Raw genomic sequence first — 14,800 nt, 5'->3', positions numbered from 1 at the left:
CCTATAACTTCAGATGTCCTTCTGAGATAAGAGGTACCAATCCTTTAGAAAACTTAAGTTTTGGTTTTTCTCTAAACGTTTAATAAGTGGTCTGATTTTGATCATTCTCACCTTCTTTATACTTATTCTCTTCTGCTATTCTTTAACGTGTATACCAGTTACCTAAGTGAACTGGGATACATCTCTAATCATGTTCAGTCATACTTAAATATTTGTTTTTACTTTTTTAGAAATCAAATTTCACAAACAAGCAGCCATTGGTTTTAGAACAATTCCTTATTTTTACTTAGGTTGTATGAAATGCAATTGGGAAAAAATACTTTGGAACACAAACCTATAGATTAAATTAGGGACATAGATAAATGCTGCAGACATCAGTAGTTTATTGTTTGTTAAATCCAAACACATTCAAAATGGAAACTCAAAGAATACTTTTCCACCCGAAACAATTAAACTAGATTCTACTAGCATATAATGCTTAACACATTACAGCAATAAAGATGGTAATCCATTGTCTTCTATACCTACTAAAGCCAAGATGGTAAAGCCAATTTGGTTGCAATAGTGTCATAAGGATAGAATATTACCATCACAAAGAAAAAAAAAAAGCAAATAACAGTAATGGTCAATGAATAGTTTTACTCTGGTTCACTGAAAAGGGGACAAAATGTTAAAAGTCCACAGTACTGCAGGTGAACAATCACCATGTAAACTTCTCCATGTGATGTTTTAATGTTTTATTCATGGTATGTAGAGACTGAAGCTGAATGGCTCTTTAATTTTCTATTACACTTAACATTTCTCATTACTTTTGGTGCCAGAACACAGTTTTCATGGGTGGCAGGGCAATATCCTAGATTGGAAATTATATATATATTTAAAACGGGAAGGAAAGAAAAGAGTAGAGGAAAAATATACTATAAAACAAAACAAAACACTGACAATAAACCACTTATTTAAAAGTAGTTTGAAAAAAGGCTTCAAAACTCAAAAGTAATTTTCTGGTAAGAACTTCAAGTACTATACATTAGAAAGTGTAAAAGTGTTCCAACAGGAAAAAAAAAATCTTTAAGCCCCCCAAAATGGAAACTATGAGAAATCTGTGTTCCCAAAATATATGCAATAGTGCAAGACTTTTCCCCAAACATGGAAGACCTCATTCAAGGGAGAAAAGAAGGACAGATTTAATTTCATTATATTGCCCAGTACATGAAAAACAAAATATGTGCATCATTTGCTAGTTTACTAAATAGCAAACAGTTTTATAATTCAGAACCAGTTTGCTACTATGTCAAGTGCATTTTTAAATTTGTTTTTACTAAGAATGGAGAAGTCTTCCATGCTAACAAGCAGCTTTAAGTGGTCACACTTAATTTACCTCACTCCTAGCCTGAAACATCAGAAACTGTTATGTACCCGAATGCTCCAAGCATAAAATTGGATATCCTTCGCCATACTTGCGGTTTACTGGAACTTGCAATAAAGACAGACAATAATCCAGCAGCTACAAACTTTGCTCACAGAATTTAGAGATCCATGTAAAAATAAAAGATGTCGTCCCAGACTTAAATTCAGAGCCACTCGGGTGCTGACATCAGTTCAAGAATTGTGCAAAATGAATGACAGTTCCCTGCCCCCCAAATAGAAAATGCAAACACTTAGGAGATGCTGTTCTTTTCTCTGAAAATTGCAGTATCCTCACTTCGTTTACTTGCCATTTATGGAATCTGACTGCTTTCAAAATGTCATAAAAAATGTACATCGAGTTGATTGGCTTTTCCGAGCACCTCTCAAGTGATACACTTCAACGTTCACATTCATGCTAAAAGTCAGTAAGAGACTTACTCAAATAACTGACTTCCTCCTTCCCTCTCCCTCCCAAACACACAAGACTCCCTCCCACAGAGAACACAAAGCTGTTAACTGAAGAACAAGGTAAATAATATGCTAGTCAATTTTACTGATTTTAAAGATACTGCAATTTTTTATACACTTCAATGATTTTTCAACATTTTGCAGCTGTTTGACTTTGCAGCACAGCAATTCATACACTAAACTGTACAAAATTACCAGCAAGACTGGAATGATGTATTAATAGAAGGCACCATCATGCTTATTACATTACCAGAGAACAAAAATACAGTAAAGACAATTTTCACTGTACATAGCTTAAAGAAAGGAAAAAGGGAGGAGTGTGTTGAGCAGCCAGCCATCCCTGTACTGAAGAGGGGCAGGTAGAAAAATCTTAGATATGGAGCTACTAAATCTGGTCTAATACTCAAGACCATAGCATTTGAAGTTCTGATTTCTGTTATTTAGAGTTCATGACTAAATGATTCCCTTCTGGAATATACTTGTAGTCTTGTTAAGGTTTATGTGTACACACGCTGGTCACTGCAAGCAGATAAAATGCCCTCATCATTTCACAAACTATTCTCTACTGGAAAAAAAGATGAAAGATTTTTTCCCCCTGTTGCCTCCTGTTGCAGATGTCAATGTTAATGAGTTCAGGAGTACCCATTAGTGCATTTTGATGAGTGCATAACAAGTTTCTGTTGGGTTGTATTTTGGGAGAGAGCCAAGAAAAAATGCAAGATTCTCCAATTGCACAAATTGCACTATTTGTGTTTCCAACATTAACAGGTAGAAACAATAACACTTAAACAAAATGTGCAGCAGAGGATTTTTTTTTTTTTTTGACTCAAAGGACCTGATTTCAGTTGGGCATGTCCTTTTAAGTTCATTTTGTTGTAGACAGTTTAAGATATGGTCATTTCTCAGTCCTTAATTCTCCAAGTCTAGATTTATAAATTAACAATGTGAATCCTGTTGTGAAATTGGGGAAATAATGTCCACCTCAATTTAACTCATAACCAAAAGATGCTTTTCACATCAAAGAAATGATCAAAAAGGCTGTGTCACATTCCAAAGCCAAAAAAAAAAAAAAAAAAATTAACAAGAATGCAAACACGATGAATAATGTACCACTGCCAAGACTCTGTAAACAGTGGAGCTTCAACGACGCTGTCCTGTGAAGCGGCCTTCCATTTGCCCGGTTCCTCTACCAGAGCCAAGTTTCTGTGCCATGCCACCTCTCGGAGGAGGTCCTCTTCCATCCCGGTCACGCATCATTCCACCACCTACTATGCCACGTGGACCACCAGGACCTCGATCATTGCGCCTAATATCCCTGCGATCATCACCACCACCTCTGGTTTCTCGCTCTCTTGCAGCTCTTGTTTTTTTCTCTTCCACATTTAAGCGTACTTCCCCTCGAAACATAATTGGCTTTAAAAGGAGAGAAAAAGATTTACGTAGGTAGGTTAGACAGCAACTGTCATGTATTCCCTTATCTACCAAAGTAAGAAAATCCTGACAAAAAACTTCTAGGAAATTTAATAGGCAATCTAGTCCAACCTTCTTCACCAGAGCAAACAGTGCAATTTAAAATAATCCATACCACAAATTGGACTGTTATTAAGTAATTGTGTGGTACAACTTAAAAACAAAACAAAAAAACACCACACCTCACACTTTAGAATGACTAACAAATCTTTATTTTCTGCATATTTTCTAAAGCACTAGTTTTAGCTTTACTATTAAGGAAAAATCTATCGCTTTAAAATGCATCAAATTAGCATTACATACAATAGGAATAAAAAAGTCTTAAGTTATGTATGCCCTTTCAATCACTTACTTTTGCAATTAAGATTCTCTGAACTGGTTCAGAGTCATCAAAAACCACAAAACCAAAGTTTGGAAGTTTTCCCCCAACACCCTTGGTATTGATGCGAAGTTCCACAACGTTTCCAAAACCTGTGAAAATATACACCAACGGTTATTTTAATAGAATACTTTGTAGCTTTAATTATTGGGGTGAAATAACTTTAATCTACTCGAACTACTTCAAAACAAAAGTTGCAAACTGCTACATCCAGTGACAACTAAGGTACGTTCACTCATACAAGTCATTTGCATAAAGATGCCAATGACTAGCCTGACCCTTGTTTTGTTACCCTCAATTAGTCCTCTCAAAAGGAAAGTTTCCTGCATGGTTTTACAAAGATGATATCTTCTATTTCTGACTTATATTTGCCAAAAGAATCCTACTCCCAAACATAAGACTGAATCAGCTCATTCTTCTAACCTCTACAACTAGGTCAGTCAACACTAAGTACAGTCATGGGGAAACATCTAATATAATCTTCTACCTCTTTCTGATCAATTAAAGTGATTGGTACATGGAGATACACACAGTTTATAGAGATATAAATTTTTTTAAAGTTCTAATTACATTATTAAAAAAGCTTTATTCTCCCCACTTAATTTTCTAATAAAGCAAAATAAACTACTCACTCATGAAGAACTCTTTCAGTTCATTTTCATCAATATCATGTGGCAAGTTACCAACAAAAAGTTGATGACTGTCTGGATAGCGAATTATCCTACGGTTGTCAGATTCATTCTGTTCAAGATCTCCTCTGCCTGAGAAAAGGAATAGGACAGATTAATTAAAGTTTATAATGTCAAAACAACTAAGCTCAAAGCAATGAATGAACAATAGATATTCCTGTTTTAGTTTAATAAGATAGTGAGCTCCTTGAACAGAGGTGGAAGTGCCTATTAATTAGTAGGTTAGTTAGAAAACAACATGACACTAAGTGTAAAGTAAGGGTATTGACTAGATTGCTAAATGCCTTCTTCTAAGATCTACTGATCTGATTATATGAAAGTCCAACATTAGTACAAATATTCCTCCTTAACCAAACTCTTGCCATCACCCAGGAACCAAACAAATTTCAGATAGTAAGATCTGTCCTAAATATTTGTTTAGTATTTTGAAGTTTGCAAATTAATCTTTGGTTGTATGAAATTATAGCCAAATCAGTAAATTTAATAGTAATAACATCTCATTTAGATATCCTGTATACATATTAATGTGCTCAAATTTATATAAATTTTATTTGATCCTCCCAATAACACAAAGAACACAGTGAGGCATGTAAGAAAGGCATCACACAAGAAAAATTTGGGTAATAACTAAATGGCATAAGAGAAGCTCATAATTAAGGGTCTCACTCAAGATCATAAACTCAAGGAGTGGCAAAGCTAGGACAAATCCCAGTTCCCATGACTTCTGGTTTAGGAACACATCACTTTATTTTACTTTGTGGGAAAAATTACATAGGCTATTGATGGGTACTATATCTCCCACCTCCTCCCAAAAGCAATCTAAACATACTTATAGAATTCAAATAGAGGTGCTACATATATTAGCTAACAATGGAAACAAGTCAAAAATCATGGCAACTTACTTAATACCTAAGACAATCAAAATAAGAAGAATCAGGGTGTGCTTATTGTTTATCTGTGAAGAGATAAGAGTGCTAAGTAAGAGAGTAGGTTATTGGCAGCTCGGTTTTGAATTCTTAAAACCAGTGACAATAACCAAATAAAATCTGTCTCAAAATTTTTACACCTTCAAAATATAGGTCTCCATCGCACATCAACTAATCCTCCCCTAAAAGTTAGTTTTCTGCCCCAGACTGTACTTTAGCAAGCTACTTAAATCTTTTAAAAAATTTGGTACTCAAAGGAACTGTATATAAAACACATTATAGTATTTTAAGTTCAGTATTTTCCAACTTTCCAAGTACTAAATGGGAAAGGTCACAGAGGGGGCTGACTCACCTGGTCTTGGTCCTCTAGGAGGGAAACCAGGTCGTTCTCTAGGTCGTTGTTCACGCACACGAGGTGGCTGAGACTGAACTTCTGGTTTAGCTTCAACTCTTGGCTAAAATACAAGGGAAAAAACACATTATAAAGAAACTCATTCCACAGGAGACAAAACAACTAAAGCAACCACCAGCGAGTCACCAGCAGACATAATGATATTTTTAAGTTTAGAGTAATTTTAACATAGTGTCCTATGTATATGAAGAATAAATTTTTATAAAGATATTCTGTACCAATCTAGGACTGTAGGGTAGGTTTGTTTTCTCATTCAAGGATATATAACTCAAAATAAGCTGCTTTTTACAACCACATTTTTTCAATAAATTTACATCCACATTGAGACAGCGTTAAAGATACAGCTACAAAAAAAAAAAAAATCACAAAAATGCAAGATGAGCCACTCCATGTAAATACATATGCAAAATAAACAGCCATCTTTATTTTAGACAAAATTACAACATATACTTCCTAATTATCTATCTGCCCTTCAAATAGAAGTGCTTACAGCTAATAACTTCTAAACCCCGTACCATAAATCTTAAAAATCAGTGGATAGTTCAAAATGTACAATTTAGCTTACTCTAGCAACTAAAAAATACCTTTAAATTAAAATTAAATAATTAAGACAGAAACATGTATAAAACACCTCAGAATCAAGGAGTCCTTTAGCTCCCTATTGTTCTTCCTCATGGGAAAATTATTTAAGGACTGATTTAAGGACTGATTTAAGGACTGATTCCAACAACTTTAACTGCACCTTGGGCCGGCAGCAGGCAGGGAGTAATAGGACATTTTAAGATGACTTCCAAAACTTTCTGCTCAGGCTGAATTACACACATATAATTGACTATTTTAAGACAAAATCTGCATCTGCTATTACCTTTTCCTTATTAATACAGTAACATTTTCAATATTCCCATACTCTTTGGCTATCTATTGCCCAAATATTTATGGTCCAAGGAAGAGATAAAAATACATGCACTTTCAAAAAATGCTGAAAACACTCAGCAGGATATGAAGAAAATGTCCTCAGTCAGAACACTAGTGATTTCAGCCCTGTTTTTATGACTGATTATCTCTGAGGACATCAGTCCAGCCAGTGTCTCAAACTCTTCCATCATTTATATATCTGGAATACCATTACTTAGAAGGACAAATTTTGATATAAAGAGTTATGTTTCTTTCAAAAATGACAATTTGCTGTAAATGATCTCACCCACTGTAATCAGAAGGCATATTAATTCCTAACCTAGCAGTTTTTACCAGATGTCTACCTCTTTCCAAGTTGTTTTTTTCACAAAGATTTCCCATTTCCCTCAACATCAAGTTGCTCTCCATGTTCTAGAACTTAGCTAGTTAAAAAAAAAAATAGAACTTAGCTAGTTAAAAAATTATTTTTTAACTCTCACCAGTTTTCTCAATTATATATTTAGTCCTTATAAAGACTATATCTTATTCATTTCTACACCACCACCAAACCAAGCACAGTGATGTTAGGCACAGATGTTTGTTAACTTTTGGTTCATTTAAAGTTATTTTTTCTTTTTTAAAAGATTTTATTTATTTATTCATGAGAGACACACAGAGAGAGGCAGAGACACAAGCCAAGGGAGAAGCAGGCTCCCTACAAGGTGCCTGATGTGGGACTCTATCCCGGATCCCAGAATCATGCTCTGGGCCAAAGGCAGATGTCCAACCTAGGCATCCCGGTTCATTTAAAATTAAATTACATTTTTAGTTCTTTAATACGTAGGCAAATGTTCTATGCCTGACAAGGGATCCTATGTTATAACCCCGAGACCACTGCTATCTGTATTTGAACGCTATATGATAATTTGACCTGAAATGTGATGCCTGAAAAAGGCAGTTATTTACAAACTTCAGTAAGGGGGCCTAAAAGCACCAACTTACTTCAGTATGAACATAAAACAGAATTAAAGAATAGATGCACCCTAACAAAACTTGATGAAGTTAGTGTTTAAGAAATTAATAAAAATAGCAAATGTACCTTTTAATCTAAAAATTTCAGAAAAATCTCAGGCTCATTGAATCCAAATATTATCAAATAACTTAAGAGGTATCCTCACTGACCTAATTTAAACTTTTTTTCAAAACTGATTACCAAAACAAAAATAACTCCAAGTAGCAATATAGAAAAGTTCATTATCCTTTAAGCATTTAAAATTAAAAATGAACTTAAATAATTTCCAATGTCTTTTAAATAATTCATAGTGAGATTTAGCAACCTTTCAGAAGATACTGGATGATGCCGATACAAAAAAAAAAGAGAGAGAGAGAGAGAGACCAAAGACCTAACAATATTCAATAACTGATTAATTGGTTAACCCAGCCAGCTGTGTATTTGCAATTCTTCAGACTCAATTTCATGATTAAAACTATATATTCCAACAAGATAAAATGGCTAACATACCACATACACTTTAGGGCCTTAAAAATTAATTCCATGCAACCAGAAAGTGTTCAGGTGACAAATTCCACAAAAGAAAGTCAAACAGAATATAAAATAAAAATGGAACCATCAAATCAAACCAATAACAGCAGATAAAACCACAACCAATAAATCCTTCAACTGAACATGAACTACATATATTAGTCAATTTCCAGACAAAACTTTTTCAACCAAGAAATTAACTTACCTACTTCTAAATTAATTCCTATGAAATATCTTAAAATTAAGTTTAATTCTCCTTTTATTAAACTATGCCAAAAGTGTTAATGAAATGGTATAGCCCACCAAAATAATAAAAATGAGGCATTTATTAAATCAAGTGGAATAATCATGAATCCATTCAAAATATAGCCTAAAAGGATCAGAAAGTTTTTAAAATTTTATTTATTTAGGTGATCTCTACACCCAACATGGGGCTTGAACTCACAACCCCAAGATCAAGAATTGGATGCTTTACCAACTGAGCCAGCGAGGAGCCCAAGAAAGTTCTTTTATAGTTTCAACTGTACACGTTTATATGTCTGTCTTTAATAAGGGGATGGGTTGGAAAATACAATCTAGTCTCCTACAATTAAAAAAATAAGTTCCTTCAAAATTTAAAAAAATGTTTCCCCTGGGCAAAAAGATAGGCTCTAATATAATTTAGATGTCTTAAATACAGTACTTTTCTTCTCTGATGTAAATGGAGATAGATTCCCCTCCAAAGGACTAAAGAAACCTCTAGATTTACATGAGTCACAAAGGGACTCTGGTGTCTAACTGCATAAATTCAAAGCCCAGTCCTATGCTATTTATACACAGCTGTCTGACCTTAGGTTGAGGCCTCAATTTACTCATCTGTGAAGCAGGAACAGTAACCACTCTCACAGGGTGACTGTGAGGATGAGATGAGAATGAATATAAAGTGCTTTGTATAATGCCTGGCACATACTAAAGGCATAATAAGCATTAGCTATTTTAACTAGCAGTAAGTTTAAAATAAATGTAGCCAACAATCAAAAGATGAAGTAATAATCCAAAGGATTCCAAATGCAAATCTCATAAGAAATCAAGCGTTTCAAAAGAAAATTCAGAAGTCACTCATGAGGTTTTCAGATGGGCTGACAAGCACAACCAATACTTGACAAATTAATTTTCTTCACTAAGACAGAATTCTGGTTTGTGATTTGACATTATTCAACATTTCCTGAATATGTTAACTGAAAAAAAAACAGGTTATCTTGAGGCCACATATTCTATTATGTAGCTATGAGTACCAACGCCATAAAAACTGTCTAGTGATTACTTTTTTGAAACCTCAATGTTTCACTGTTAAGAGCATGTAAGAGGCATACACAAATAATTGTATGCGTATAAGCATTTTATTTTCTTTTTTTTGCATATAAGCATTTTAAATATAAATTTTCTAGTAGAATAAAGTTTGACTCAAAATGTAGGAAAAAAAAAACTGAATACCTTTTAACTGTACTATAAATTTAATTAGAATTTAGTTAATTCTAAACTACACCTAGTAAACACATCAGGTAGCCAGTGTCTTATTTTCAATGTTTTTGGAAGCTCTGAAATGGGTAAGATGACAAACAGATGAAAAGCAGAATACTGGAATGATCAGTTAAGTGAACACTACAGTCATAAGTTGGTACAGGCTTCAATTAAACAGAGTGAACCACTTACAGACTGAGAGCTTAGGCAGTTTTTTAAAGTTCTCTATTTTTTTTTTTTTTGTTTGTTTTTTTTTTTTTTTCTCTATTTTTTTTAAAACAGTGATTGCCATACTACTTTGTGCCTTTCCAAATTTCTTCCCTAGAATATTTTTGCTATGAATTTTAGAACTTTAAAAGGAACATTTTTTTTGTTATTTTAAGAAGCCTTTTAAATGACTCTATCAGTAAAACCAACTTAATGTGTATTTCACACCCAAACCCCAAATGATGATAGAGATTTGGCATTTAAAGTGGGTGCACTGACATTTAATACAATTTTTTTGTATATTTAATCCATAATTTGATTGACTCATTTAAAGAAGTATAAAAAAAGATAAGCAATTGGCAATGTAACAAGGATACAATCCAATGTGTTCACAGATTGGTTACCTGTGAGACTGGTGCTTTAACATGGGGTGGAATTCCAGAGGAAGAAACAGTACCACTAGGAGGCAGGTTTTTACTGGTCACTGAAGCCCAGGAGAAAGCCTGCAGGAAATGCAACAAACCTAGACTACTAATCATGGAAAACCACCAACATTCCTATAGGGAAACTTCCAAATATATATTTTCTTTTCATTTCTAAACTATTGTTCTATATTGGAGGACTCCTCAAAGGAAAGGCACACACACACATGCCAGTCTATGTGCCAGCTTTCAAAATCTCATTTTGCAAGATTATTTGTTTTGTCTGAACTACTAAATAAATCCACAAGCAAGTTCCTATATGCTCTAAGGAGATGATCAATGGCAAACAAAACCACTAACTACACATGCTAGAAAAATAAGAACCTAATAGAACCAATTTCTTTCCCCTTTTGGGGGAAAGTAAGGTGTGTGATGGTGTTGAGGGGAAGGATAGGAAAGAAGAGTACTCACTGGAACTTTAACAGACATTCACAAATTAAACAAGGAATCTCCTCTCACTACCCATATATATTTTAACCTACTTTACAGAAAGATAAAAGATGTTTTAGGTAGGCTTAAATGATACACTATGGGTGTCACGTATCTTTCCAAGACAGTTTAATAGGTGTAGTAAGGAAATTGCTCCCATTTTAACCAGAAATAACATGTATCTCTTCTTTTAATAGCCCAACTTGTTTAAGTTGGGCAACTTCATGACTCCAGTTGCATCCGTGCATAGAGGACTTATACAGAATGGAAGAGCAACTCTCAGCTTTATACATGGACTCAAATAATTTCATGTAAGAGACTAAATAAACACTGCATACAGACAAGGATCAATCATAAGTTTCACTCTCAGGGGTATTTTGGGGGGTTGCGGGGCATGAATACAAAGAAATTCCCTCAGGATTACAAAAACCCCACAGCTCCCATAAACATTAAAAAGCACAGTTTACTATATTAAACCATTTAACATAAGAGAACAAAGGTCATGCTTCATCAATGGCACCAAATGTGAAAGTGTGCTGTTATAGGCCTAAAGACTTCCTTTGATCTAACCTTTGGTGGTTCCTGTGGCAGAGAAACAGGTTCTGCAGGAGGAGGAGAAGTAGACTTCTCCTCTAACTCTTCTAAGTTCTTCTCCTCTACTTGTGGCTTTAGTTCTTCAGTCTTTGTTTCAGAGTCTGGCTCAGGTTCAGGTTCATGAGAGGATTCTTCCAAAGGCTCCTCTATGCCATTACTAAAATAAAATATTTTGTTCATTTTTCAGTATGAGCGAAATGATCAGTTGTAATAAAACAATGTAATATTTCTCTAATCTAATGGCCATAACTGGTAATAAGCTGATTTGAAGCAGAAGTCCAATAAGAAGGCAGAAGGGAATAATAGTCTTAAGCAGCATTTCTTTAACCCTGCCATTTTAAAATGGGATTGTTAAATTACTAAAAATATTTACTTGAATACTAACTATAAATAAACCTCGTTTTTATAAAAATGAAATGCTCTGTGTATTCCTAACTATTCTTATCAGTAAGTAAACACTGTTTTGGGCAAAACCATATTCGATTTGTTATGTAAATAAAACAACTCTTTCTAAAATTTCTTACATATATATATATAAAGTACTCAAATACTGGCCTGATACCTTTATCAAAAATTTACTTCTAATAGTAATTCCAGTAACAAAAACCACCTTGCAACTACATTATAGTTTAGACCAAATCTGGCCTTGCAAACACTATTCTTACGCCACGGGGTGAGCTTCATAGTAACCACTATCAGCATTTTCTTGCACAGGTTCTGGAGATGGTTGCCTTTCTTCTTGTTCCTCTTCTACCTCATCTTCTGATTCTGACAATACATAACACACATTTCTTTTTCAAGAGGCTCAACAATTTCATATGCATACTTTTAATGTTTAAGTGGTAAGTTTTAAAAATTGACCTATTTCTCACTAAGGTGCTCAAATGCAGCATTCTCTGTTCTCTTAACAATTAAAGAGCAAGCAAGATGAATTTTGGTATTTACTCCATTTTTATTATTTTTTTATGTAGGTTCTACACCCAACGTGGAGCCCAACACAGAGTCGAACTCATGATCATGAGATCATGACCTGAGCCAAGATCAAGAGTCGATACTTAACTGACTGAGCCACCCAGGTGTCCCTATTTTTAAAAAAATATCTAAAAATTAGAAAAGGGCAGGAAATAAATGATATTAAACCATAACTCAGTTTCCTATGTCCCATCTATTCAATAGTATAATCAAACCAAATATACATATAGTAAATAATTATGATATAGCCAAAAAATTGACAGTTAACAAAGATATATTAAGTGGAAAAAAGCTTTGAACCACCACAATTCCATTTTTACAAAAATATATATTGCTAAGGATATGACTCAACAAAATTCTTGATTATATATAAAGGATAAGAATGAAATTTGGTTTACTTTCTATGTCTGATTTTTATATAATTTCATACAATGAACACATTTCTTTTTAACAAAAGGAAGAAAAGGGGGCTTGACTCAGTTACAATAGCAGTAAATTTCTTGAAGTTTCATACTTTTTTTTTTTAAGTTTCATACTTAAAATAAATAAATAAATAAATAAATAAATAAAGTTTCATACTTTTCATGCCCTTAACGAGTACCAATAGAAGCCGCCTATCTTAACCTCACCTTCATCAAGTTCTGGTTCAGAATCACCAAACACTTCATCTTCATAACGAAACATATCATTATGAACATAAAACTTATTTGGAACAGATCCCTACAGGAAAATGAAATCCAAATATTCCATTAAATACACACAAACGTGACAATGAATAAAAAGAACAAATTACATGGCACATGCAAAATCTTTTTTTTTTTTTTTTAATTTTGTTTATTCGTGAGAGAGAGAGAGAGAGAGACAGAGGCAGGCAGAGGGAAACCAGGCTCAGCACTGAGCAGAGAGCCCAATTGGGGCTCAATCCCAGGACTCTGGGATCAGGATCTAAGCCAAAGGCAGATGCTTAATGACTGAGCTACCCAGATACCCGCAATATCTATTTTAACACTATAAAATATAATGTAGACTACATATAATTTTCTAGAATAGAACATGCTATATTAATATAAAGTATACTGTAGACCATTCAAATACTGGAACTCAAGAAACGGCTACTCAACAGAGAACCAAGACTGATTAACAAATGATACATTGCCATTTTAACATAGAAATTACTAAGTAAGATTTTATATTATTCCTGTAATCTTAGTCATCTATTGTTATTTGTATCAATAGACTTTTACTTCTAAATAGGCAAAGTGAAAAGAAATTAAAAAGATAGGCAAAGTGTATACACACACACAAAGCTCAAATAAATTACAGTTGACCCTTGAACAACACAAGTTTGAACTGCATGACTCCACTTACACATGATTTTTTTCTGAGAGTTACTGTAAATGTATTTTTTTATGTAATATTTTTCTTTCTCTAGCCTACTTTATTGTAAGAATACAATGTAGAATTATAGAATACATATAAACTATATAATATGTATTAAATGACTATTTATACAATCAGTATGGTTTCTGGTCAATGATAGGCAATCAGTAGAGTTAAATTTTTGAAAAGCCAGAAGTTGTATGTAGATTTTCAACTGCACAGGAGGCTAGTGCTCCTAATCCCTGCGTTGCTCAAGGGTCAAATGTTTATCAATAGGTCCAATATCAATTTCTCAAATTTAGCTACATGCATAACCTGAAGAAACTCTGGACACTTCAAGAAACGAATAACCAAAAAATCATACAAATGAAAATCAAGTGAAATGAAAACTTACTTCAGGAGCCAGAACAAAAGTTTGCATAAACTTCCTCTCTGGCTGTCCACTATTAGATAGCAAACCCATGACCTGGACAACTACTCCATCACTCAAGGTTGCATGAGCATCCACATGACGAATTTTAGTATGACATTCACTGAAGTTCAGAGATAATACTTTGTGGTGTATATCCTTTAAAAGGAAAAAAAGGAAGGAGGAAATACAAACTGTTATGATACTTCATTACTTATTACTATAGACTTTGATTACCTCACAACTCTAAAATTTAACTATGTAATCTTTCTACCTCACTTGAATTTTTTCCCACCATAATACCTTATTGCCAGGTTGATATTCTAAACCAACATTTTCAACATGTTACAGTTCGACATTAAGAGATCACCACGGCTACCCCATATTAAGCAGTAATAAGGGCTTTGTATAGCTCTCTCCCGCTATTGTATTAAGTTTTTAATCATTCACACAACTGTGCTGACTACTCTTTGACCTCACAGCTGATTTTACTTTATTGGGTTTGCTGGTGCCATTTCTTCTACTTTTAATTTCCTCTTGTATGGTAAAGCCAAATTCTATAATTCACCATCTAGCTAAAGTCCCACATCCTCTGTAATGTCATAAGGCACTTATGCTTCTGTGCATTCTTGTAACATA

At 33.8% G+C, this 14,800-nt stretch overlaps 1 protein-coding gene across 2 annotated transcripts in view; it reads right to left on the bottom strand.

The window, feature by feature from the left end:
- Positions 1-261: 261 nt before the first annotated feature.
- G3BP2 (G3BP stress granule assembly factor 2) overlaps positions 262-14,800 on the bottom strand; it is a 34,002-nt gene continuing 19,463 nt past the window's right edge. The window contains exons 4-12 of one of the 2 annotated variants that reach the window (XM_038582427.1): positions 14,147-14,320; positions 13,002-13,092; positions 12,066-12,168; positions 11,377-11,557; positions 10,300-10,398; positions 5,692-5,794; positions 4,357-4,485; positions 3,698-3,816; positions 262-3,288 (exon numbers count right to left, since the gene is read on the bottom strand). In XM_038582427.1, the coding sequence (XP_038438355.1) occupies positions 3,016-3,288; positions 3,698-3,816; positions 4,357-4,485; positions 5,692-5,794; positions 10,300-10,398; positions 11,377-11,557; positions 12,066-12,168; positions 13,002-13,092; positions 14,147-14,320 (1,272 nt within the window). In that variant the 3' untranslated portion in view covers positions 262-3,015. The remainder of the gene's footprint in view (positions 3,289-3,697; positions 3,817-4,356; positions 4,486-5,691; positions 5,795-10,299; positions 10,399-11,376; positions 11,558-12,065; positions 12,169-13,001; positions 13,093-14,146; positions 14,321-14,800) is intronic. The other variant, XM_038582428.1, reaches the window with a different exon arrangement.

This window comes from Canis lupus, chromosome 32, assembly GCF_011100685.1.
Source record: "Canis lupus familiaris isolate Mischka breed German Shepherd chromosome 32, alternate assembly UU_Cfam_GSD_1.0, whole genome shotgun sequence".
Taxonomy (NCBI): Eukaryota; Metazoa; Chordata; class Mammalia; order Carnivora; family Canidae; genus Canis; species Canis lupus.
Note: the sequence above shows the minus strand (reverse complement) of the source record. Positions and strands in the feature narration are given on the sequence as shown.